General features: G+C 36.7%; 1 protein-coding gene across 12 annotated transcripts in view; it reads right to left on the reverse strand.

Moving 5' to 3' along the window:
• PIAS2 (protein inhibitor of activated STAT 2) overlaps nt 1-24,217 on the reverse strand; it is a 158,864-nt gene that overhangs the window by 74,416 nt on the left and 60,231 nt on the right. For all 12 annotated transcript variants that reach the window (XR_640469.3, XM_021930099.2, XM_021930101.2 and 9 more), the window contains 6 exons: nt 23,678-23,728; nt 23,457-23,547; nt 14,798-14,932; nt 12,834-12,939; nt 12,149-12,222; nt 4,593-4,753 (listed from right to left, as the gene is read on the reverse strand). Coding sequence is in view for 11 of the 12 variants with exons in the window: in XM_021930099.2 (XP_021785791.2) it covers nt 4,593-4,753; nt 12,149-12,222; nt 12,834-12,939; nt 14,798-14,932; nt 23,457-23,547; nt 23,678-23,728 (618 nt within the window). In the remaining variant the exon portion in view is untranslated. The remainder of the gene's footprint in view (nt 1-4,592; nt 4,754-12,148; nt 12,223-12,833; nt 12,940-14,797; nt 14,933-23,456; nt 23,548-23,677; nt 23,729-24,217) is intronic.

Raw genomic sequence — 24,217 nt, forward strand, 5'->3', positions numbered from 1 at the left:
AATACAACAGTCCGGAGATCCACACATATAGTCAATTAATTTTTGTAAAAAGTGCAAAAGCAATTCAATGAGGAAAAACTAATCTTAACAAATGATGGTGCACCAATCACATGGCCATATACCAAACAAAAACAAAAATCCTGTTATCTTACACCATACATAAAAATTAACTTGATAGAAATAATAAACCTAAGTGTAAAAGTAAATTATGAAACTCCTACAGGAAGCTCAGAAAAAATATTTGTGACCTTGAGTTAGGGAAAATGTCTTAAAATAATACCAAAAGCACAATCTTTCATAAAAGAAAAACTTGGTAAACTAGCTTTCATTCAAATTAGACACTTCTGCTATTTGAAACACACTGTTAAAAGACTGAAAAGATAAAATGACAGAAAACATTTAAAAATCATACACCTGGTAAGACGTTTGTATCCAGAATACATAAAGAACCACCAACATTCAATAATATGAAAACAAAACCCAATTAAAAAGTGGGCAATAGGCCGGGGCACGGTGGCTCACGCCTGTAATCCCAGCACTTTGGGAGGCCGAGGCGGGCGGATCACGAGGTCAGGAGATCGAGACCACCCTGGCTAACATGGTGAAACCCCGTCTCTACTAAAAATACAAAAAATTAGCCGGGTGTGGTGGCAGGCACCTGTAGTCCCAGCTATTCGGGAGGCTGAGGCAGGAGAATGGCGTGAACCCAGGAGGCGGAGCTAGCAGTGAGCCGAGATCGCTCCACTGCACTCCAGCCTGGGCGACAGAGCGAGACTCTGCGCTCACTCCCCCCTCCAAAAAAAGAGAAACCATACCAAATGTTAATGAGAATGAGGAGCAATCAAAACTCTCTATATACTGCTGGTGGAAATAGAAAATAGTACAACTGCTTTGGAAAACAGTTTGACAGTTTCTTGCAGTTAAGCACACACCAGGCATGTGCCCAGGCATTCCACTCCTAAGTATTTACCCAAGATAAATGAAAACAGTCCACACAAAGACTTGGGCATGAATGTTCACAGTAGCTGTATTTCCAACAGCCCAAAACCAGAACAAACCCATCAACGCATGAACTGACAAACTGTGGGTGAGAATGCAACTCAGCAATTAAAATGAAATATTGGTATATGCAACATAAATGTATCTCAAACAAGTATGTTGAGTAAAAGAAGTTAGACAAAGGAAGCACACAGTTTACGATTCCATTCACATAAAAGTCTAGAAAATTCAAACTAATCTATAGAAACAGAAAGCATATCAGTGTTTGCTTGAGGACTGAGAGGGAGAGATTGAAAACATACATGAGAAAACTTTGGGTGTGATGGGTGTGTTCATTATCTTGACTGGGATAATGATTTCACAGGTATATAAGAGGTCAAAATTTATCAAATTGTACATTGTACATGAGTAGTTCTTACGCCAAAAATGCCTACTTCATGAGAAGAGGTTTATTTTTCTCAACTATACTGAAAACTCAGCATAATGTAAATGAAAACCCAAAAAGGTTCTGTGTAATTTCAGAATGCTTTTATTCAAGTGAATATCGCAGAATGTACTGTGACACTAGTCAAAAAAATTCTGAAAAGAAACGGCCTAAGAAATACTACCACATAATAGAAATCTAATAAAAATAGTTTCGTACTGGCCTACTAATACTTTGATCAATGGAACAAATAGAAGTTCAGAAGTTAACATTAGTATTTACAAGAAATGTATTAGATAATGCAAGTAGTATCTCAGATCTGTGGGAGAGATTATTCAAGTAAATGTGGTTGAGAATAATTTGGGTGCTAGGGTGAGGTGATCCCTACCTTAATGGGATCACCTATTCCCTACTGTAAAGTTCATTCCCCATCCCCAGTTTTCCTCCCATAGTGTCATTCCTTATCTTCATAGCACTTTACACTTCATATGCTTTCTATTTTACTGTCTCCCATACTAAAAGAGCTCTGCTCATCATTTTTAGACCTAGTGTCTGACACATGATAGGTATTTAGTAAGTACTGTGTTGAATGAATTCATGAAGCAATGTATGATGGAACAACTGCACAACTGGAAAAAGGAATCATAAATGTGTCTGATGAAAACAAGCAAATGCTCATATAAAATCTCTACAACTTTCTAAACATTTTCAAGACAGAAGTTCAAAACGGAAAAGACAAGACTTGATGAAAAAAAAATGTAAAGCTTCTGAATGGAAAACAAAGGTCACAATAAATACAAATAAAAGGCAAACTGGGAAAACACATTTGGCACATGCGGACAGAGAAATTAATATCCTCAATCTATAATGACTATTTATAGACCAGTAAGAAAAAGATGCGCAAGCCCATAGCAAAATCTTTTTTAAAAAAGGAACATTAAGAGGCAATTTGTAAACGATATTACAATTACCAATATATGGAATTAAAGAAATATCTGATAACTCTTATAATAAAAAAATTAAAAGTCAAAATGATTAGCTATCTTTTAAATTAGGAAACTGGTAGACATTTTTATTTGTTGTTCTGTTTTGTTTTGTTTACTTCTGAAACAGAGTCTTGCTCTGTCACCCAGGCTGGAGTGCAATGGCATGACCATTGCTCACTGCAGCCTCAAACTCCTGGCCTCAGACAATCGTCCTGCCTTGGCCTTCCAAAATGCTGGGATGACACGTGTGAGCCACCACACCCAAGAGTAGACATTTTTAAAGTAAGATTTAATATGTAAGGCTGCTAAGAGAACTGAGAAGTGGACAGTGTTATGCCTGTTGGCATGAGAGTGAAATGATTTACTAGGAGAGAAAAATAGCTTACTCCTCCTGGGAGGCATCTTGATAATAAATACTAAAAGTCTTAAAGTTATACATTCCCTTTGAGTATTTCTAAGAACTTGAAGAAAACTCCATAGACATATACAAAATGCCATCTTCAAAAATGTTAACATCACAGGGCAATTTTAAATTGAAAAAGTAGAAACAAATATGGAATATTGAGAATTTAGCAAACACATCACAAAATATTAATGTGCAAAGAAGCATGACATATGCAACTCTCAAATGGTTCAAAAGAATTCTAAAAATAGTAATAATCATCTCTCTCTACATTCGCAAATGCATACACCAAAAATGTGTATATGCACACATATTAAGGGAGAAAGTGATACAACAACTGCAGTAGATTGTTAACAACTGAAGCTTCTGGGTCAAGGTCACATGGGAGGTTCTTTGTGCTACTATTCCAACACCTCTGTAGGGTTGAAATTTTTTCAAAATAAGCTAAAAATAAAAACTCAGCAAACAAAAACGTTCAGAAAGGAATGTTAAAGTCCCATTCACTCTTCATTCCCCATTCCTCTCCACAGATAATACTCTTGTAAAACTTCTGTTGTTTATTTTAGAGATGCAACTCACTATGTTGCCCAGGCTCACCTTGAACTCCTGGGCTCAAGTGATCCTCCCACCTCACTTTCCTGTGTAGCTGGAACTACAGGCATGTACCACTGTGCCTGGCTTAAAACATTTTCAAGTTGCACAAGTATCTTTAAAAATCTAGGATACTTTTCACTATATATTGAGTAAAAATCATATGTATATATTAATATAAATCATTACAAAAAGTATCATTTCAGTCTTTTTTAATATGTCAATAACAAAGTCATCACCATAGGATGGTCCTGCTAATTTTATTTTCATCTTTCCATTAACTGTATTTTCTAAATCTTACATGGTGTATGGATGACATGTGCAATTTTAAAAAAGTATTATTTGAAAAAAGGTACTAAAAATTAGTTCATGCCATTTTCCAAATTCTGACATGCAATATAATATGAGAGATGATGCTTAGAGTTTGGACTCCAGAGTCAGAAATACCTGGGTATGAATTCCAGTTTTGAACTTAAGAGCTATATAATGTGTCTGTATTTACCCTATCACTTCCTCTGGTTTTTTGCATAGACCCTGCTACTTCAAGAAATTCTAGGTAAGGAAAATGACATCACAAAGCAAACTTTTCCCTATTTCCTGTAGGTTTTATAAAATATAATCTTGGAAAGCAAAAACATTGCCCTCAACACAAATCATATTATAGAGATAAAAATGCCACTAACCAGCCGGGCGCGGTGGCTCAGGCCTGCAATCCCAGCACTTTAGGAGGCTGAGGCGGGCGGATCATGAGGTCAGGAGATCGAGACCACGGTGAAACCCCGTCTCTACTAAAAATACAAAACTTAGCCGGGTGCGGTGGTGGGCGCCTGTAGTCCCAGCTACTTGGGAGGCTGAGGCAGTAGAATGGCATGAACCTGGGAGGTGGAGCTTGCAGTGAGCCGAGATCAAGCCATGGCACTTCAGCCTGGGCGACAGAGACTCTGTCTCAAAAAAAAAAAAAGCCACTAACCACAGTATAAAAAATAAGATTGAGACTCCGTCTCAAAAAAAAAAAAATAAATAAATAAGATTGAGTGTAATTATGTATAAGACAGAAAACATACAAACATCTGGATTTATGCTAGAGTAGAATTTATTTAGAATTTAGTTCAGTAAGCTGTACTGAACAAAGACATTGCCAACAGCTGTTGTATTAGTCCATATCAGCTGTTAAAAGGGATATACTTACCCATCTAATATTAGACTTTCATAGGCAGCTTTTTTGTCACACACAGGACAAATCCAGGTGGGCTTCTTCTCATTCATTTGTAGATAAAGGGCAGCATCAAAACACTGCAGATGTGTACAAGTCACTGCACGGCATGGGATTGTCAGTCTCATTTTTCCTAACTACAGGACAGGAAACACAAAGAAAACTAGTTCAGAAAGGAGAACGAGCTCAGAGGGAATGTGGTCAGTTGTAAAAGTCTGAAGATGTCATACAAGAAGATGACAAAAATGAAAAATCCAAACCAGAATGTATTCCCAGGGAGATTAGAATATATTTTTATTCACTGATTGCCCTATGATTTTTGAAAAACCATTTCACTTTTTCAAAACAGGTAACATGTAAATCCAGATTCATATACGCTGAAAATATGACTCCTCCTTACCTGGTCCCCAGTTTCCCTATTTAGAGAACCACTGTTATCCATCTCTTGCATGTCCTTTCATAGATGTTCTAAGCATAAACCAAGTGTGTATTTAAAGTATTTTCCCAGGAATTATAGGATACAATACACACTGTTTTCCAACTCACTTCTGTCATATAACTTGGTGACTACTGCACACAAATTGGTATATAAAAAACTACCATTATATGAAGGTATCATAATTTATTTAACCAGTACACTAATGACTGACATTTAAATTGTTTCCAATCTTTTATCACTACAATGCTGTAATGAGTATTTCTAAGATTCCTATATTTATAATATTTATAATTTCTAGAAGTGAAACTTCTGGGTGGAAAGAAAAGGACATTTGTAATTTTGGTCACATTAACACATTATCTTCCACAAAAAGTACCTACTGGGTTATGTATACAAGTGTATTAACGTGCTTTGTTCCACTCAACCTTCCCAATATAGTGTTATTAAATTCTTTGATCTCTGCCAATCTGGAAGGTGACAAATATCCCATTATAGTTGTGAACTACATTTCTCTTATTATTGGTAGTTGAGCCTCTTCTTTTACTTCTAAGAGTCATTTGTGTTTCTAAGAACTTTCTACCTATAACCTTTTCTCATTTCCCATCTGGTTATTAATCTTTTTCTATTTGTAGGCACTCTTTATATAAGAAATTAGCCATGTGTGTAATATGAACTGCAAATATATTTTTCATTTATGAAAATTTATTTTTATATAATCAACTGTGTTAATTTTTCAATATACTTTTGATTAACTCTAGTGCTGTTAAATTCGTATTGCAACTAGTAGTGGTCCATCGGCACCAAGACGTATACAACACCCAGATTTGGTCAGACCAGGTTTTCCTACATAATCCTTCAAACCTCCCCACATATTTCCCTTACAGAAAATATCACTATTTATAACCAGTCCTGCTATTTTGATTGAAAATCTGTTTCTCCCACTAGATCTTAAGCTCCAAAAAGATGGTCTAGATCTCTGCTCACCACTGAATCCCACTGTCCTAGCACAATACTAGCTCATAGTATGTGCTCAGTATTTGTTGACCAGATAGGAGAATGAATGGAGATGGACCAGAAATGGGGAAAAGAACAAACAGGAAACGAAGAAGATGGACCTCCTTTTATGCTATAAAGTTTGAAAGAATTCATGGCAAAATTAAAACATTCTTAGTTCTGCCTGAGAGGCAGGCTTTTTAGGATGTTCTTTTTCTTTTGGTTCATCTGTAATTTCTAATTCCTCTAAAATGAACACCTGGTAACGTAGTAATTTAAAAAGAAAATAATTTAGCTGAATCATCAACACAGAAGTAACATTTATATAGTTCCACCTAAGTGCAAGGTACAGTGTTGACTACTTCACATTAATCTCAAAAACACTTTTACAATTACATAACAATTATACTAAAAGGATAGTATCATTATCATCCCCATTTTATAAATAAGGAAACTAAGGTACAAAGAAGCTAAGTAACCTAACACTACAAAGTTAGAAAATGGCAGAGCAGGTCTGACCTGGGAAGCTCCAGCCCTGCAGAGTCCACACTCTCATCACTGCTATACTGTCTCTACCTAAGTGTCTAACCAGAGTTCTAAAAGGGATCTTCGAAATTTCTGTGATTTGATCAAGGTATGTGGCACAATATAACTCATCACTTAGAACAGAAAAAGGTCGGAATAAAACCTGAGGCAGTTTCTCTTCTTATCATACATCTTTCTATATTTTTCCTGCCTTTAAAAACAAATTATTTCTTAAACAGACTCTTACAGTATGCCCAAGGCTTTTATATAAATCTCATAAAATCTTCATAACTCTATGACTCCAGAAAAGCTGGTATCTATATTTCTATTTCTGAAATGAAGATGCTGAAGCTACAAAAGGTTAAAACCACACACTCACTGAGACACAGCTGATAGAGCTATATCACAAATGGTCCTCACATTCCAGAGACATCCCAGTTTTATAACATTACAAATGGTGTTAGTTTTTTAATTTAATTACCCTCCTTTTCCTCTGTTGCTAAGTTTTTGTTCTATTAAAAATGAATGTTGACTAAATACCTATTCAGCACCCAATGAGATAACAGGTTTTTTAAATCCTTTCAATGATAAGATGAATAATTTTAATAGATTTTCCTATTATCCTTTTTTTAAATCACATGTTATTCTTTTTAAATAGTACCAACATAAACATTGGCTGGTTATTTAGAAAGTTTCCACCAATGTAAGTGAGTTGGCTTTTTTGCACAATCACTGTGTGGAAACAACTCAATCACTGAACTCGTTATTAAATTACACTATGCCTATTCAACAAAATGCCCACAATGATTAAAATAAGACCAATCTACACATATTAATATACTTAAGATACACTGTTAATTAAAAAACAGCAAGCCATAGGACAGTATATATTTTCCAATAAACATACATATAATTATATAGAGAATTACATCTAGAAAAATCTATCATGCTACTAGTAATATTACTTCTGAATAATAGACTTTGCAAATTTAAAATTATCATTTTTACTTTTTGGCTCTATTTGAATAATTTAAAAGTAGGTATTATTTGTCAATTTTTATAATTTTTTCTTTAAAATAACGTTCTAACTCAGCCTACCACGGTTTTAACAGTTATCTGTTCTCATTTGGTTTCAAAACCCCTTTGGACTCTTAAAAATTAAGACCTTGGCCAGGCACAGTGGCTCACCCCTGTAATTCTAGCACTGTGGTAGGCCGAAGTGGGTGGATCACCTGAGGTCAGGAGCTCGAGACCAGCCCAGTCAACATGGTGAAACTCAATCTTTACTAAAAATACAAAAATTAGCTGGGCGTGGTGGTGGGCCCCTGTAATCCCAGCTACTTGGGAGACTGAGGCAGGAGAATTGCTTGAACCTGGGAGGCAGACGTTGCAGTAAGCCGAGATCACACCACTGCACTCCAGCCTGGGCGACAAGAGCGAAACTCTGTCTCAAAAAAAACAAAACAAAAAAGGCCGGGCGCAGGCGTTCACGCCTGTAATTCCAGCATTTTGGGAAGCCAAAGAGGGTGGCTCACGAGGTCAAAAGTTCAAGACCAGCCTGGCCAACATGGTGAAACCCCGTCTCTACTAACAATACAAAAATTAGCCAAGCATGGTGGCAGGCGCCTGTAATCTCAGCTACCTGGGAGGCTGAGGCAGGAGAACTGCTTAAACCCGGGAGGTGGAAGTTGCAGTGAGCTGAGATGGTGCTACTGCACTTCAGCCTGGGCGACAGAGCAAGACTCCGTCTCAAAAAAAAAAAAAAAGAAAAAAAAGAGAAAGAAAAAAAATTAAGACATCAAAGACGCTTTATGTATGTGGGCTATAGTTATCAATATCTGTATATTAGAAATTAAAACATATTTTTAAAAGACAAGAGTACACAAGTACACATTCCATTAGCCATCAGAGCAACGACATCATCATCATCTATCAGGTAACCCACATTAAACATCACTTTATGCTCGTAAGAGAGAAAGAACACAAAAAGCCAAAATTATGTGTCAATATTATTATAAAAAGTTTTAATTTTATAGTCCTCTTCAAAGAGTGTCAGGGACCTTCAGGTATCCATGGGCCACATTTTGCAAACCGCTGCTTAGGGACTGTTTTTGTCGTTTTCTTCTGTGCCGTTTCCATCTCTCCTGTCACAGCCTTAAAATTTCCACAGCATACAGAAATGAGAATATCCAGGACTATTAAAGTTGTTGAACCTAAATTTAATCCTACTCTAGTTGTCTTATAAGAACTAATGAGCATTTCCTAAGAAGGCATTTGTTACTACCTAGCAAAATTTTGTCAATTTCCTAGTGACTATGGAATGTTATTAAAAAGGACCTGAATGTGCCATCAAAATAAATTCTAATTCTAATTTAACCAGATGAAGGTGCTTTTTTGAAATTTATTATTTTTATGAATGAAGTGGTATCTAAGTAATGCAACACTTTTTTCCTATAAAATGTTAAGCTGGCATTATCCAAATTCTATTCACTGTAGAGTAATTACTACCAATCTAAAGTAAGAGAGTTTTCAAGTTGAAAAGGCCCAAACTGGTGGTTTCCAACTATTTTCAGCAGGACTTTTTTTTTTTTTAAACATATTAGAATCTCAAGAGATAAAATCAAACCTAGCTTGCTTTCTTTTTCTCTCTCAGCTACTCAGCCCACCTAGGACAGACAGAAAATCACTAGCTGAAATCACCAAAGTGAAACTCCTATGTAAAATTCAGATATTGTGTTCAGAAATATAATTATGCACACTCAATTAGATCCTCTTCAATAACTACTGTGACATTACCTTCCTTTAGTCCCAAGGACAGAGGTTTTAGAATTCGCTCCCACTATTCAGGACTCACTTCTACTGCAAATCACCTTACAAAAATATTGTGAAATGTAATAAACATTTATTCTATAACCCTACATTATTATTTTCTCTTGTTTTTGCCAAATAACCCAGGGTTCACTTCTTATCCAAGTGCCTGGGGTTTATTTTTTTCCTTCTCCATTTCCCATTACTGCACCAGATCCCATGTTATCTCCATTGTTAGCCAGCTGGACTCCATTCTGCTTTTTCCAACTAATAATAGGACTGACTTTCTCAAACACTGCTTTCATCATCTAACTTCTGTCATCCATCCACCAAATCTAATCAACACACTTGTGTCTGGTAGTCTAATTAATATATACCACATATTACAGTTTAGCTACCCAACTTTATGTTAACACTACTACTATAGCCCAAAGAGTACCATTTATTCTTTTCTTAGAAAGTGCTCTGAAAAGATCGACGAACCCCGAGGAAAAGCTCAAAAGACAGTCTCACAAATAGACCTGTTATCACTTCTGAGCAGAGAGAAAAAAACACTTAAGAAACTTAAAACAAGATTTCAAAAACCTATTTGATCTGTTACTTCATTTCTTTAAGTAACTGAAAAGTTAATTTTCTTAAAATTGGTAATGTTTGAAAGGAACTGCTCTCTATTCTTACACAGAAGGAATCCTAACCTCTCTGATATGCTGCTTTCACTATTATTGAAAGTTTGGCTCATGAGATGGCCTATGCCTGTAATCCCAGCACTTTGGGAGGTCATGGTGGGCAGATCACTTGAGGTCAGGAGTTTGAGACCAGCCTGAGCAACATGGTGAAAGATCTCTACAAAAGACACCAAAATTAGCCAGGTGTGGTGGTATATGGCGGTAGTCCCTGGTACTCAGGAGGATGAGACGGGAAGATCACTTGAACCCAGGAGGTCAAAGCTGCAGTGAGCCGTGATCATGCCACTATGTTCCAGCATGGGTGACAGAGAGAGACCCTGTGTCAAAAAAATTTAAAAAGTCTGAGAATCCGTTAGTATGTTTAGCCATTGCATTTGGTTTTGGTTGCTCTCATGTAGAATGGCAGTCTGTATGAAAAAAAAAAAAAATTAAAAGATTCTAAGAAAATGGCACTGCATAACTGTAAAACTCCTTAGGTAAGTTGTGTAGAAGACTTTCTTCCTGATACAATAGTTTGACATCTAAAACATAATGGTGACATGAGTTTCCTCCCCATATGGTGACTGTATGTGGAATACAGCTGGCAATTAACGTTTGCTGAATATACTAGGGTTACATAATAAAAAAGGGTCAATATCCAACCATTTTTTAACCAACAAAAAGGTAATTTCACTTCTTTCAATCTACTATTAATTTTAACATGAGAGCGTAGAAAAAGAGAATAACCTGAAGACACTGAAAAGAACTCAAGCCTGAAGGTTTGCATAGAACTTGCGCTCAGAGGAAGTCGTGGGTCCTTCCGCATGTCTCCTAGAGCCTCTGCCACCACCTTCAGGGCTTTCAGGTCCTACCCTACTGGAACTGCACACCTCTTCCCTGCGTTTGACAAGAGCACATTCCCAGTATCCAAGCAATCCTGATATCAAAAAATTCTATTTCAATGAAGGCAAGCTCATATTTTTAAGTTAATGAAGATTAAAAGAGTGATGCTTCAAAAAAAGATTTGCAAATACCACTTTCCAGAATAAAAGAGACGTACTTGTAATCAGGACATGTATATTTTAGCCCAATCTGGCAGCATGGTATATTGGAAAGAGAACAGGAATGTCAGAACAGAATCTTTATCCTTGTTCTACCACTAACTGTAATTTGGGTTAGCCAACCTCGTTCAGTCTCAGTTTCTTCATCTACAAAATGAAGACAACTCCTCCACACAGGTTTGCTAAGATAGTTAAATAAAGAACATACAGTAGAAACTCAACAAATTATTCTCTTTTCTTTCTGACACAATTTCTCCCCATTTAAAAAACTGTACATTTCTCAAAATGGTGGGCAGTCATCAAACGCCCACAAAATTACATTATAAATTCCTGATTCCATGACTTTTCTCACCAAGTTCTTCTTAACTGGAAAGGGTTCCCCTCTAATTCATTCAATGTTCCTGATCCTCCCATCTCCTCTTGGTAGTATAACAGCCTAACTGTAAGTGAAGTCTGCTCCATTTTTATGGGAGTTGGTTTTATTTTTCAAACTCAATTATTAACATTCTAAGCAAGCCTCAATATTTTCTCCTACAATTAGCTCAGTGGCAAGTAAACAGGACGATGTGAGAGTTGCTAACTGATTTCTCCCTCATACTTTCTATGTAAGGAGATATAAAAGAAAAATTATTGTGCAATTTAAAAGACCATTACAAAGACATCCTACGCATCCTAACTCACTAAACCAAGAGCATCAATTAGCATTTATCAGGCCCCAGTCACTTTATTTTTCAGTATCATTTATATTCTTATAAAAGGAATCAGCTCTTAAAATATTTTTATTTATAGCTGTGTATTATCTACAACATTAATTACAACAGATTATTCTAAGCCTAAAGCTATCTTCCCTCTTCTTTGTATTCTTTGCATGCCCAAATAATACAAAGCATTGTGACTTAATCATGAAGATTCCTTAATGGGAAAAGACAAAAGTTCAGAATTCTATCATAATATATCATTCATTCCCACACTTATTTTTATAGGAAAGTTAATCATTTATAAAAAGTCAAATTCCTTAGAATGTTTTGTTGCTTTACTCACAGGGCACATCAAGGATACCCGAAGGCTAGTTGTAGCAATTTCACTATCAGGATCTGCAGTAAGTTTTTCTTTAACTTTAAAGAGAAGAGAAAAAAAATAAAATTAAAAAAAATTAAGGGTGACAAAGAAATGGAATTATAGAAATATATAGCATCTTAAAACAAAATGTTAAATATTAATGTATTGAAAACACAATCACACTCCCAATGTAAGTTAAATAATTATGAACATGCAAATTCTTTGTTTAAATTCTTAAAATTTCTTTTTAAAAGTAAAACTGCTGGTAAGCAAGACTTTCAAAATAGAAAGCTGTGTAAGACTTAAGAACAAAACAACAATTAGGAGAGGAAGCTGGAATGCAGCAGTACCCTGAGCTTCAAAGCTTTTCCAACACACATTCATCACAGTTTTTATTATGCACTATTGTTTGTTTCCAACAATTACTAAATTTGTAAACAGAAAATATAAAAATATTCTTATACTTCCTTTGATAATTAAAAACTACTATGTGGTAATATCCACAATTTTACTCACCAGTAATGTATATAAATTAGTATATACACAAGCTAACAAATATATAATCTATTGATGTGAGCAATATTTAAAGCATTAAAGCATCTCATATGCTCAATCTTTTTTTCTTTTTTTTTTTTTTTAAATGCTGGGTCTTATAAACATTACTTACTTAGTGCTCTGGAATGATCAGGGTTTCTAATACCTTTCATTTTTAATCTCTGTAATAACATGGCTGATGTAAGCTGCCGTACAAGATATACAGACATGGAGTAATTCTACAAACAAACAAAAAAAACCCTGCATTAAAGATGAGAGATAATATTCTCTTTGTTTACATGAAATACTTATTTAAGAAACTCTGGTTTCTAAAAATAACATTCAAAATAACTTCTATGGAATGGTCAATGACTGCAAAGGGGACAAAATTCACCAAGCTATTTCAGCGAAAATAAAAGCTCAATCATTTAAAACTATTTCTTGATCATTTATCACTTTAAAACATTCGCTGCTATAGGAACATAGGTTGGGTCAATGGTTTCCAAACTATGGTTCTTACTTAGCAAAACTGGTACCTTAGGGGACACCCTGAAAATGTACCCTCCTATGACTAACCAGAATCTTGCTAACCAAAATCATTCTGCTTTTATTGACTTTATGTAATGGGGCTCTCATATTTTCACTTAAAAGAGGAGTTCCACTGCAGAAACAAATTTCAAATGCCAGTGGTCTGAATTAACACTGCAAACCCATTGTTCCAAAGTTCTAATTCTGGCAGAAGAGACCACCTGCTACAAGGCCTTTGAGTAAATCACTCAAATGAACCAGGTAGCAGCTTTCTTCTGAGAAAAGCTTTGATAAATTAACTCCTGTACCCCAAATGGGTATTTTACTGACAAGCAGCAGCTACTATAATATGTAAGACACATGAAGATATGATAAAAATTAAAAAGTCAAGGCCAGAAAACAAGTGTCCAATCCCATACCTGTTAGATCTGGCACAAAGGAACCTTCATTAGCTATTTATAGAGCTATGAAGAGATAAAATATAATTTCACATAAATGCTAAAAAATCCCCTATCTTCCCATTTTATTAAATATATTCATTCAATTGATTCTACAATAAACGTAATACTTTCAATAGTTGCCAAACCAAGTATTTTAAATATTTTTTAATGTTCTTTTAAATATCTAAATACCCAATTTATGGTGTAAATTTTAGGTCAATTAATCATTTTAATTATAAGGAAAGAGTATTATCCCCATTACATGGCAAAAGTTTTCAATGTCTACAATCATTTATTCCAATGTCTGTAAAGTTACTCCCAGCTCTGCAATTACCTTGGTGGCAAAACAAAAAATTCCTGCTATAAATAACGCCTCAATTTCTCCATCCATAAAACAGGAGTATTATTCTGTTTAGGAACATGTAATAGGAACACTGAAATTGATGCTTCATGTAATATTAACACTGAAGCTGATGGTCAGAAATTAACTGAAATCTCCTTTCCATTCATTATTTCAGTTATATAAACAAGTAATTCTAAAATGTAAATTCCTTGTTGTATTAACTGGTATCTCATAATTGACATAATTCATTATAAGACCAAAAATCAGCCGAAAGTCAAGTTCATCAACTTGAAGGTGTAGAGAAAATATTATAATTCTAAATAAATCTTTTTATACAAATGCTCACAGATTATCTGAAATATCAGTTGTTTATATAAAGGTTAGAACAGATTATTTCTAATCACAACATGTGTACATTTAACCATTTCTCCCCCAAACTGATAAAACTTTCCTTGTTCCTCTTCATAAATATTTATCATCCAAAGCTTCTAGTTTATTAAAATACTCAACACAACATTCATACAATTGCGGTTAAACCATTACCTTAAATATAAATATGCATATTTTCTTTCCAGGAAAATAAAGAGACGATATTCAAGAAAACTCAGAGCTAAACTTTTTAACTTTAAGAATCTCCATACTGCTGCCTCTGAACTGAAAATTACTGCTTTTTAGAGATTACAATCCACAAACAAAAAGAGCTGAAGCCAACAGCTTAAGAAAAAACACAGTAAGTCAACCCCCAGTGGGGTCACTGTCCTGCTACCCAAAACGGAGAGCTTTTACCTTCCCAATTTCTGATGCCCAAGAAATGGATATTTGGTTTGGCACAGCTGAAGATAATCTAACTAAAGATGTAATATTCAAGGGGCGTCCAGGGCGCTTCTGTTCAATCCCATTTTTAGGCGGTGGTGCGTAGCCCTATAACCATAAGAAAGAAAAATTATTTCAAATTATCTGCAGGAAGATTAAACATTTTCTCCAAGATAGACACAGGATCCTGCCGAATTTCAGTTACACTATTTTTATTTTAGCCTAAAAATCATATAGCCCTTATTATCATAATCAACCCAAAACAGGAAAACAACCTTTGAAAAAAAGTTACAAAATATTTCACAAGTCCAGAAAGGTAGGAAAAAAATCCATGTCCCATCATTAAAATTAAAGATGCTGACATCTTGCCACATTGGCTATGAATCGTTTTCCTTTTTTATAGGACACCAAGCTTTACAGATAAAGTCACAACTTTTTATAATGATTCATCCTTAGCAATCCCCATTTCAAATACATGCATATATTCGGGGTGGGAAAGAAAGAAAGCAAACTGGGAATTGAGGGGAAAGAAAGAACAAGCTAACGAATTTCATTTTTAAAATTTGGTGAGTGATAAAAATATTTTCCACTGCATTTTCTCTGGGTGGAACAGAAATGGTAATCTTTTAACCCAGGTCAAGTTAACAAATAAGGATAATCAGCATTTCAACTGTCATTAAATGAGCTTGATGGCTATCAGATAATACTGCTATTTATGCTTTAATCTACTTTTATCTAGTCATCAACCATTTGTTTTAAATAGCAAGTATACTCATTTCTGATTCGCAGTGTATCCAATTCCCAATTACCACAAGACTTCACTCTGATTTTTCAGAGCCAAAATAATGTATTTTTTAGAAAATTAAAATGTCTTAGCTGCAAAAAATCTACATATTGAAAAGTAGATACCATATTTCACTGACGCTAGGATGTCATTGATGTAATTTAATTATGTACTATTGAGAAAGAGAAAATACTATGTATATATGGCAAAGAAATGGAAGCAAAATGAATTAACATATTCCCTTTTGGACATAAGAATCTTCTGAATCACTTTTCACGCCATCATTAATCCATACATTTTTCCACATAACACTCCCCTATGCACAAGCAGGAATTTTAGAGAAAAAAGTATCTTTTAAAACTGTATTTCATTCCACTAATGTCTCAGATTTCTCTGCAAGTCACTGACACCATTAACTGGATGTGTTAATGGGGATACAATCTGGATCTTATGAGAATCCATCAGTGAAAAGTTTTCAGACAACAGCCAGCATTCATGCTTCTTTCTCAAAATGTCCTTAAATTATTTTTTAACTGAAAAGCCAGGAGTACAGCTAACTAGTCACGCCATGGCATTAACACCAAAGTTGTACAAGTGCAGACAATGATAATACATCACAGCTGACACCTGGTCACCAGCAATTTTAAGACACTTCTGGATTTCAGCAATGCTAAAATATGCACCTTAGGACCAATGAAAACTAGTACTGGTAGTATCACATGGCAAAGAGGACCACACCCTGTCTACCACAACTTGGGAACTGTCTCATAAGGGGCAGGACAGTAATTATTAAATGGTAGTCCACATGATAATGTGTAATCTATAACTTGCAATAAATTTTGAAAGTAATTAAAAACGTTTGAGCAGGGGAGTAAAAGACAAAGAGAAGAACTTAACTTGCACTAGAATACAGAAATGAAAGAGAGAGAGACAGTGTGTGTGAGTGTGTGTGTGTGAGAGAGAGTGTGTGTGTGTATGAAGGTTATGCCCATCTTAAGTTGCTCAAGCGAAAAAAAAAAAAAAAAAAGTTGCTCAGAAAAAGAAAAAAAAAAAAAACTCCCAAGAAAAGTCCTCTTAAAAAGACTCAAGAAGTTGATTCAATGAGCAACAAGTACAAGGAATATCAACACCAGTATCTAGGTAATTCTGAACGAAACTTTTGTTTTGCCTGTTTTGGGCCTGGAAGATAATTCTGTCTGCTGGTATGTCCACTAGTAGGTTAACCAAGTAAAAATGATACAGGGTCTGTCAGGAGGATAAAAATAACTCATGAACTAAAATGTGCACTCTGGAAATTAGAATTTAAGACATAACACAGTCTGACACAGTAGAAAAGGGCAACAGAAGCAGGGAGAGTGACACTCATGTAAGAATGAAGTGTCAGCAAACTCAGAATCATGTTAGTCTCACTCAGTGTAAAGCGTTTTCAATCTATTCTATATCCCATTTGAGTAGTGTGACTTTACTGGTAATTCTGAGTTATCTGATAACCTGTATTCTACCTCTAACCATCAGCACCACCCCTACCCAACCATCAATTTCCTGGTTATTGAGAATATATTAATAGTTGGAATTTTATAAAATATAAAGTTTAGCCTTCACACATATTTCTAACAATTTTCCATATTTAAAGCAAAAATAAAGTCAAGTTCATGTGACAGGGAACCAGTGGGGCAAATCTGCAAGCTTTCTAAGCAAAGGCTGCTGGACAGCACCAGCGGAAGACTTTGTGGTGGTCCTGTGACACACTCAAATAATTTTTTATGTTTCATGCTCTGATGACACCCTACCCTACTTGCAACTGTGACAAAAGTTGTCCACAATTATTCTACTTTAACATTTTCCTCCAAATTTTCTAATTATCACTACTACTTGAATACTTCTAACACAGATTTACTTTTTAACTTTATGGAAATTTTCAAACATACACAAGAAAGGTACAAACAGCAGGGACCCACCAACCAGGTTCAATAATTATCCACGTTGCCAATTTTGTTTCAAATGCTTTTGGCCCCAAAGCCAATCTGCCCTAAAACACACACGCCACAAAAATACACATTTCTTTTTGCCCTTGAGTATTTAAACTCAAATTCTAGACATGCCATTTAACCCAGATATTCAACATGGATCTCTAATAAGACTTTAAAAACCTACAGTATTACAACCCCACAAAAATAACCAGTTTTAAAAAATCACCTAATACCTTGTCTTTCGATTCAGATTTCCCAGGTGCCTCAAAATTTATTTTCCTTTCATCCTTTTATTATTGAAAATTTTAAACATATACAAAAATAGAGAAAAAAGTATAACACGTATATATCTATCAGTTCAGTAATTTACTTACCCATGAACAATCTTTACCTACTCTACCCAACCCCCACTCCAGATTATTTTAAAGCAAATCTCAGATATATTTTCTATTTTCTCCATATGTAGTTTAGTACAGTCCTTTTACGGCTTGAATCATAATTAAAAACTAGAGCCCCACACCACACTTAGTTATGTCTCTGAAGTCTCCTTTATTCTATAAACACAACCCCTGCCGTCTCCAAACACACACTTTTTCCCCAATGCTGTTGTTCTACTGGAGAAACCAGGACTTTTGACCTGAAGAACGACTTCGCATTTTAGATTAGGTATTTTGCTTCCTCGAAGTATGAGATTTGTTGCTCTATCTCCCATATATTTTTAAAACCACTAATTAGTTGTATAAGCGTGATTAAACTTGGGGTCAAAATTTTAGAAACAAAAAACTTCAGAGAAAATGTTGCATACTTCATATGGTACCACATCATAATGCACAGAAGGTTGTTTGCCCTGTTTTCAGTGGTGTCAAGACTGATTAGGAGTTCAGGGGATGTCAGCCTGATCCCTCCACTATAAAGTTCCCCGTCAAGTTTTGGCATCCATTGATGATAGCAACCTAGACCCATTATATGATTATGAATTGTGGAATAATGATTTTCTAATTCTATTACCCTTTTGATTGTATTAGCCAAAATGTTTCCATAAAGAGCTTGACCAAATCAACAGCCGGTCACCTTGAAATAAATGATTCTCTTCCTTAATCTTCAGAGCAGTGTGTTAGTGCAACCTCCAGTGGCTTATTTTAGTATAATTATTATAAATACACTTACATATTTGATAGTTTTGAGTCTACTATAATCATTATTCTTTCAGATGTCAAAATTATCACTTCTCAGGTAAGGAGGTGCCTCTTCAAATTGGGGTGAGTGCACACAAGTATGTGTTTTAAAAGAAGAAATGTTGAGTTTACGTCAGTCCTGATTCACTGTGAGGCAGGCCATCAGGGTGACTAACACACAGCATCAGGAAACATAAATCCATGAGCTCAGAAATAGAATTTATAAGAAGGAGGCCAGTACTGATAAGTCTTCTGGCTGCACCAAAAGGAACTACTTGGAGATTGTTGCCAGCTGAATTACAGCACATATCCTCTCTACACTCTTTAGGTCTTTCAAAGAAATATTCTTGTCAACCCTTCTTCCTTCCTTCAACTTTAGAGCTACACAAGTTTTATAGACATTTCTCACAAATTGTTTAGAAGAAAAATAATTCAGCTTCTTAAAATAACTCCTAAGCAAAGAGGGCCTTTTTCTTTCTTCTGCCCATTAAAAACATGGAATGTTCTCATCTGGCTGTCAGTCTGTAGAATAGCAGCCCTTGGAGTCAAAGCTGGGAGATGGTCTCTGCAGCAGGTTCTTGTCTGTCCACACTGCATGTCACCATCCCACAAGCCCTACTATGAGCTGCTGTCTTCCTTGGACCAAGGGAACCTGGAAAATGAATGCATGAAGGTGTTTTGTAAAACTCAGCATCTTGATGTAGGTTAAAAAGCACACATGCTGCTTGTATCACTATTTGATCCTTAACAGTCTAGGGACACGCTGCCCTTTTCAAAGTAATACCATTTCCCATTCCTATGTTTACTTTGTACATGCAGTACAATGGTCAACTGCCACGGGTCCACAAAGACTGGATGTTACCATAAGATCATACACATAAGGACTTCCTCCAGGACATAGACAAATGCAACCATATTCAGGGCTCCAATGGGCAATTCATGACTGTCTCAAGCTTTTTCCTCCAGGATTTGTGGTTCAATACACCAGGATCATGGGCAAGGACCACCTATCAAACTTCTTTTGTGGCTTGTTGATGCTTCTTAAAACTGGAACAAAGTCCCTGAGGCTCTCCATGGTGCAAGAGCTCAATATAACTCCTATAGGGCCACAGCAGCTTTCTTCTTCTGAGGCTGCAGCATACTCATGTAATTCTTAAAAACTGCAGAATCTTGTTTTACATTAAAAAAGACTCCATATTTCATTATCCCAATCAATAGCAATTGTGGATCAAGTGGTGGTTTAAGATGTTTTCCATCAGATGCGAATTTCTGTCAGTTGTTCTACAGGACTTTACGGAGCTAGGGTAAAAAGACTCTTTGGGAAAGGCAGGCATTTGATTTTCTTTGGGATGGCCCTATAAGGGTCAGGCAAGTCCTCCCCATTGCCTTCTGTTTTTGAGATATATCTTTGCTGTTCTCTCAATGCTCCATTTCTTCTCTTCTTTCACAAGTGCCCATGGAGCTGCTGCAGGCCCCTGGCTCCAGGCATGACAGACTCATTAGACAAACGGTGTTTTGTGTAGTAGTCAATATGTTCATAAATAGGCTAATACAAGTAATCAAGGGTTAGTGGGTGCTTTGGGGCAGAAATCAGCAGTAATTAAGCAACAATGCCCCAGAGGAAGTACTCAACTGCCTAATTTCTTCTCACTCTAAAGAACTGGAAGTAACAAACTCTAAGCCATCCTCAGTGGTGCTGTGGACCTACAGAAAGGTATCATCCCAAAATGTGACAATGACTGGTCCATTTGGAAATTCTGGTAACTTCTATGTTTACACATCTGTAGCCACCATATTTTCCACAGCAATGCCAGAGATTCAGATGCAGCTCCCATCACTGGCACAGTCACATGATGATACAGGGTAAGTCTTCAAGGTGAGTCCAAAGATACCAAGAAGCCCTCCGTTGTCTTATTTTTCATCATAGATAATGGGAGGGGCAAATAGCAATGAGAGTCAAAGGTCAAAGAAATCTTAGCAGCCAAGCGCAGTGGCTCACACCTGTAATCCCAACACCTTGGGAGGCCAACACAGGTGGATCGCTTGAGCCCAGGAGTTCAAGACCAGCCTGGGAAACATGGCGAAGCCCCGTCTCTACAAAAAATACAAAAATTTGCCAGGCATGGTGGCACATGCTTGTAGTCCCAGCTACTAAGGAGAGTGAGATGGGAGAATCGCTTGAGCCTCTAGGAGGCTGAGAGTACAGAGTGAGCCGAGACTACACTAATGCACTCCAGACTGGGCAACAGACCTGAGAGCTTTCTTTTTTTTTTTTTTTTTTTTTAATTAAAGAAAAAATGAAATGTTAGCACATGCAAGGCAAAGAAAAATGGATATGAAAAGGCCATGGGACAGGTGCACAGGGATGTGTTTTGATCTGTTTTGCCAGGCTTTCTTTGCCACACATGCAGTATCTTTTTTTTTTTCATTTCATTTTTTTCACATAATTTTTTAAAATTACACTTTATGTTCTAGGGTACATGTGCACAACGTGCAGGTTTGTTACATATGTATACATGTGCCATGTTGGTGTGCTGCACCCATTAACTCGTCATCCATTTACATTAGGTATATCTCCTAATGCTACCCTTCCCCTCTCCCGCTACCCCACAACAGGCCCTGGTGTGTGATGTTCCCCTTCCTGTGTCCAAGTGTTCTCATTGTTCAATTCTCACCTATGAGTGAGAACATGCGGTGTTTGGTTTTCTGTTCTTGCGATAGTTTGCTGAGAATGATGGTTTCCAGTTGCATCCATGTCCCTACAAAGGACATGAACTCATCCTTTTTTATGGCTGCATAGTATTCCATGGTGTATATGTGCCACATTTTCTTTCAGCTCTAAGTAGGGCTGCTTCTTCCCTTGGTTCAGATCTTTGTGCAAACTAGCCAAATAAAAGATAATGGCCAGGCACGGTGGCTCATGCCTCTAATCCCAGCACTTTGGGAGGCCGAGGCAGGCAGATCACGAGGTCAGGAGTTCGAGATCAGCCAGCCAACATGGTGAAACCCTGTCTCTACTAAAATTACAAAAATCAGCCAGGTGTGGTGGTGGGCACCTGTAATCCCAGCTACTCGGAAGGCTAAGGCTGGAGAACTGCCTGAACCCAGGAGGCAGAGGTTGCAGTGAGCTGAGATTACACCACTGCACTCCAGCATGGGTGACACAGCAAGACTCTTACCTTGGGTGGGGGTGGGAGGTGAGCGGGAAAAAAAGATAGCTTCTGAGAATCTGGTTGCTAGTAGCCGGAAACCTGACAAAATAAATGTCCCACCTGGGGAAACATGTATGGGCCACGTAAGCAATCCTCCCTGACCATACCTACTCAGCCTCTGCAATTCCCCTTCACTCCCGGGACTGTCTCAATGGATTTGTTTCATACGCATCTTTCAAAGAGTCAGTCAGTGATGCAGTGTTGCTTAAACCCTTCAAAATTCACAAAACAAGTATTTCTCAGGTCTCTAAGTCCACAGGCTGTGTATGTGACAAATGAGCCTCCTGACAACCAAGAGAAGTCAGATGCCTCTGTCTACAAGACCAGGGTCAGTTTCAGTCATGGGCTTTCTTCACTTTGGGGCTCAATTCTTAGCACTTGGCTCTGTAGAGCCCAGAGTCCTAGATCATATTGTCTGACTTGCTTGGCTACTCATGAGTATTGCTCATATATTTAGTCTAGAGCCCAGTCTCGTGTTTAGCAGGGATATTACACAGCTTCCCCATTTCCTCAATAGTTGAAGAGTGTCAGCTCTGGTGAAATGACAACTGGGGCTAGTCATGAGTCACTGCTCTCTTAGGGATTCACTTACAGTAAACACACCTCCAATTTTGTAATGCTTGACAAACATGCCATGTTGTACTATTTTTTTGATTATGGTTTTGCTGGCCTTCCTAAGGAATGGTACCAACTTAGTAATGTATCCAAAATGGAAACCAATACATAGTCCAGTTCTACGTTTTTTATTTTATTATTTTAAGACTTGACTATCAGGATTTGAACAGTTAAAAGCCATCTATTAGGCCAGAGACAGGCTGTATGCATTTACATTGTATACATCCTAGGTGCTGAAGCCCATGTACTCTCTCACTGCTTAAATGTGTTGTCACCCAACAATCGTTGCACCCACCCACCACAAGCGAATGCATCATCAAGGCCCAAGCTGGGAATTCTTGATCTCTGTAGTTAGCCATCTCAGCAGCCTCTGCTTTTCCAAAAGCAGGCCCATCTCATCTAGACATCCCACACATGCTGTCCTATACATGAAAGTGCCCAAGTCCTTCCCTTCAACTATGCTGTTTGATATAATCCCAAGAGTATTTCACAGCATCCTTGATTTCTTAAGTAAGATGCTCCAGGCTCTAGTCAGGAGCAATGGTGCACAAGTGTAGTCCCCACTACTTAGGAGGCTGAGGTGGGAGGATTGCTGGAGCCTATAAGTTCAAGTCAAGCCTGGAGAACATAGCAGAACCCTGTCTCTTTAAAAAAAAAAAAAAAAAAAGATATTCCAGGCTCATCTTTTCCATCTCCTTCAGACCTGAATAACCCATTTTTTATTTATCCAAGAAGGCAATGGGTTACTCTAGTGGAAAATAGTATTTAATCTAGATGCTAAAACTGTTCACTTGTATTCAGTTGTCACTGTTTCTAGGCCTTGTCAGTGTTTATATTAAACTTATATGCAAATCTGGTGAATAAAAAGCAACTTACAGGCAAAGGAAATAGCTTCCCATTTACTTTTATACATAGACTATTTGGATAGTTATCTTCTTGAGGGCAACTTGTCTCTGCCAGGCAAAGTCTGCATTAATAAAAGAAAAAAAGTATTCTTAAATAGCGTGCTCAAACATTCTCATATGTTTTAAAACTCAGAACTACATGCATATAGTAAGCAAGTATAAAACTAAGGTAACAGAAAATTTCAAACTCACCTCAACTGAACTTGGACTGTATAATCTCTCCTACCACCTGGCAAAAAATCCCTGTTAGAAAGAGAAAGAAAATGGGTTAAAAAAGCACAATAAGAATTCTCAGAACAGTCTCACCAGGAGGAAAAAAAGGAAAAGCATTATTTGTATTTTTCTTATTCCCTGAAAGGTGAACAATAGACTGCCAATAATACAAGCCTTAATCAAAACATTGTAATGATGATCAACCTGATTGGCTTAACTTCTAGCCATGTCTTTACGGCAATTTTAAATTAGTTTCAATGCACAGGAACTTTGATGATGCAAAATTTATTTCAATAGACATCAAACTTGGTAACATGCAAGGAAGCAGACTAAGTTCAGAAAGAGTTTTAATCAACAAATCTATTTGCTTAGAGCATTCTAATCACTTGAAGACTTTTTTCTTTTTCTTTTTTTTTGAGACAGAGTCTCGCCCTGTCACCCAGGCTGGAGTGCAGTGGTGCAATCTCAGCTCACTGCAAGCTCCGCCTCCCAGGTTCACGCCATTCTCCTGCCTCAGCC

This window comes from Papio anubis, chromosome 19 (genome assembly GCF_008728515.1).
Source record: "Papio anubis isolate 15944 chromosome 19, Panubis1.0, whole genome shotgun sequence".
NCBI classification, from domain to species: Eukaryota; Metazoa; Chordata; class Mammalia; order Primates; family Cercopithecidae; genus Papio; species Papio anubis.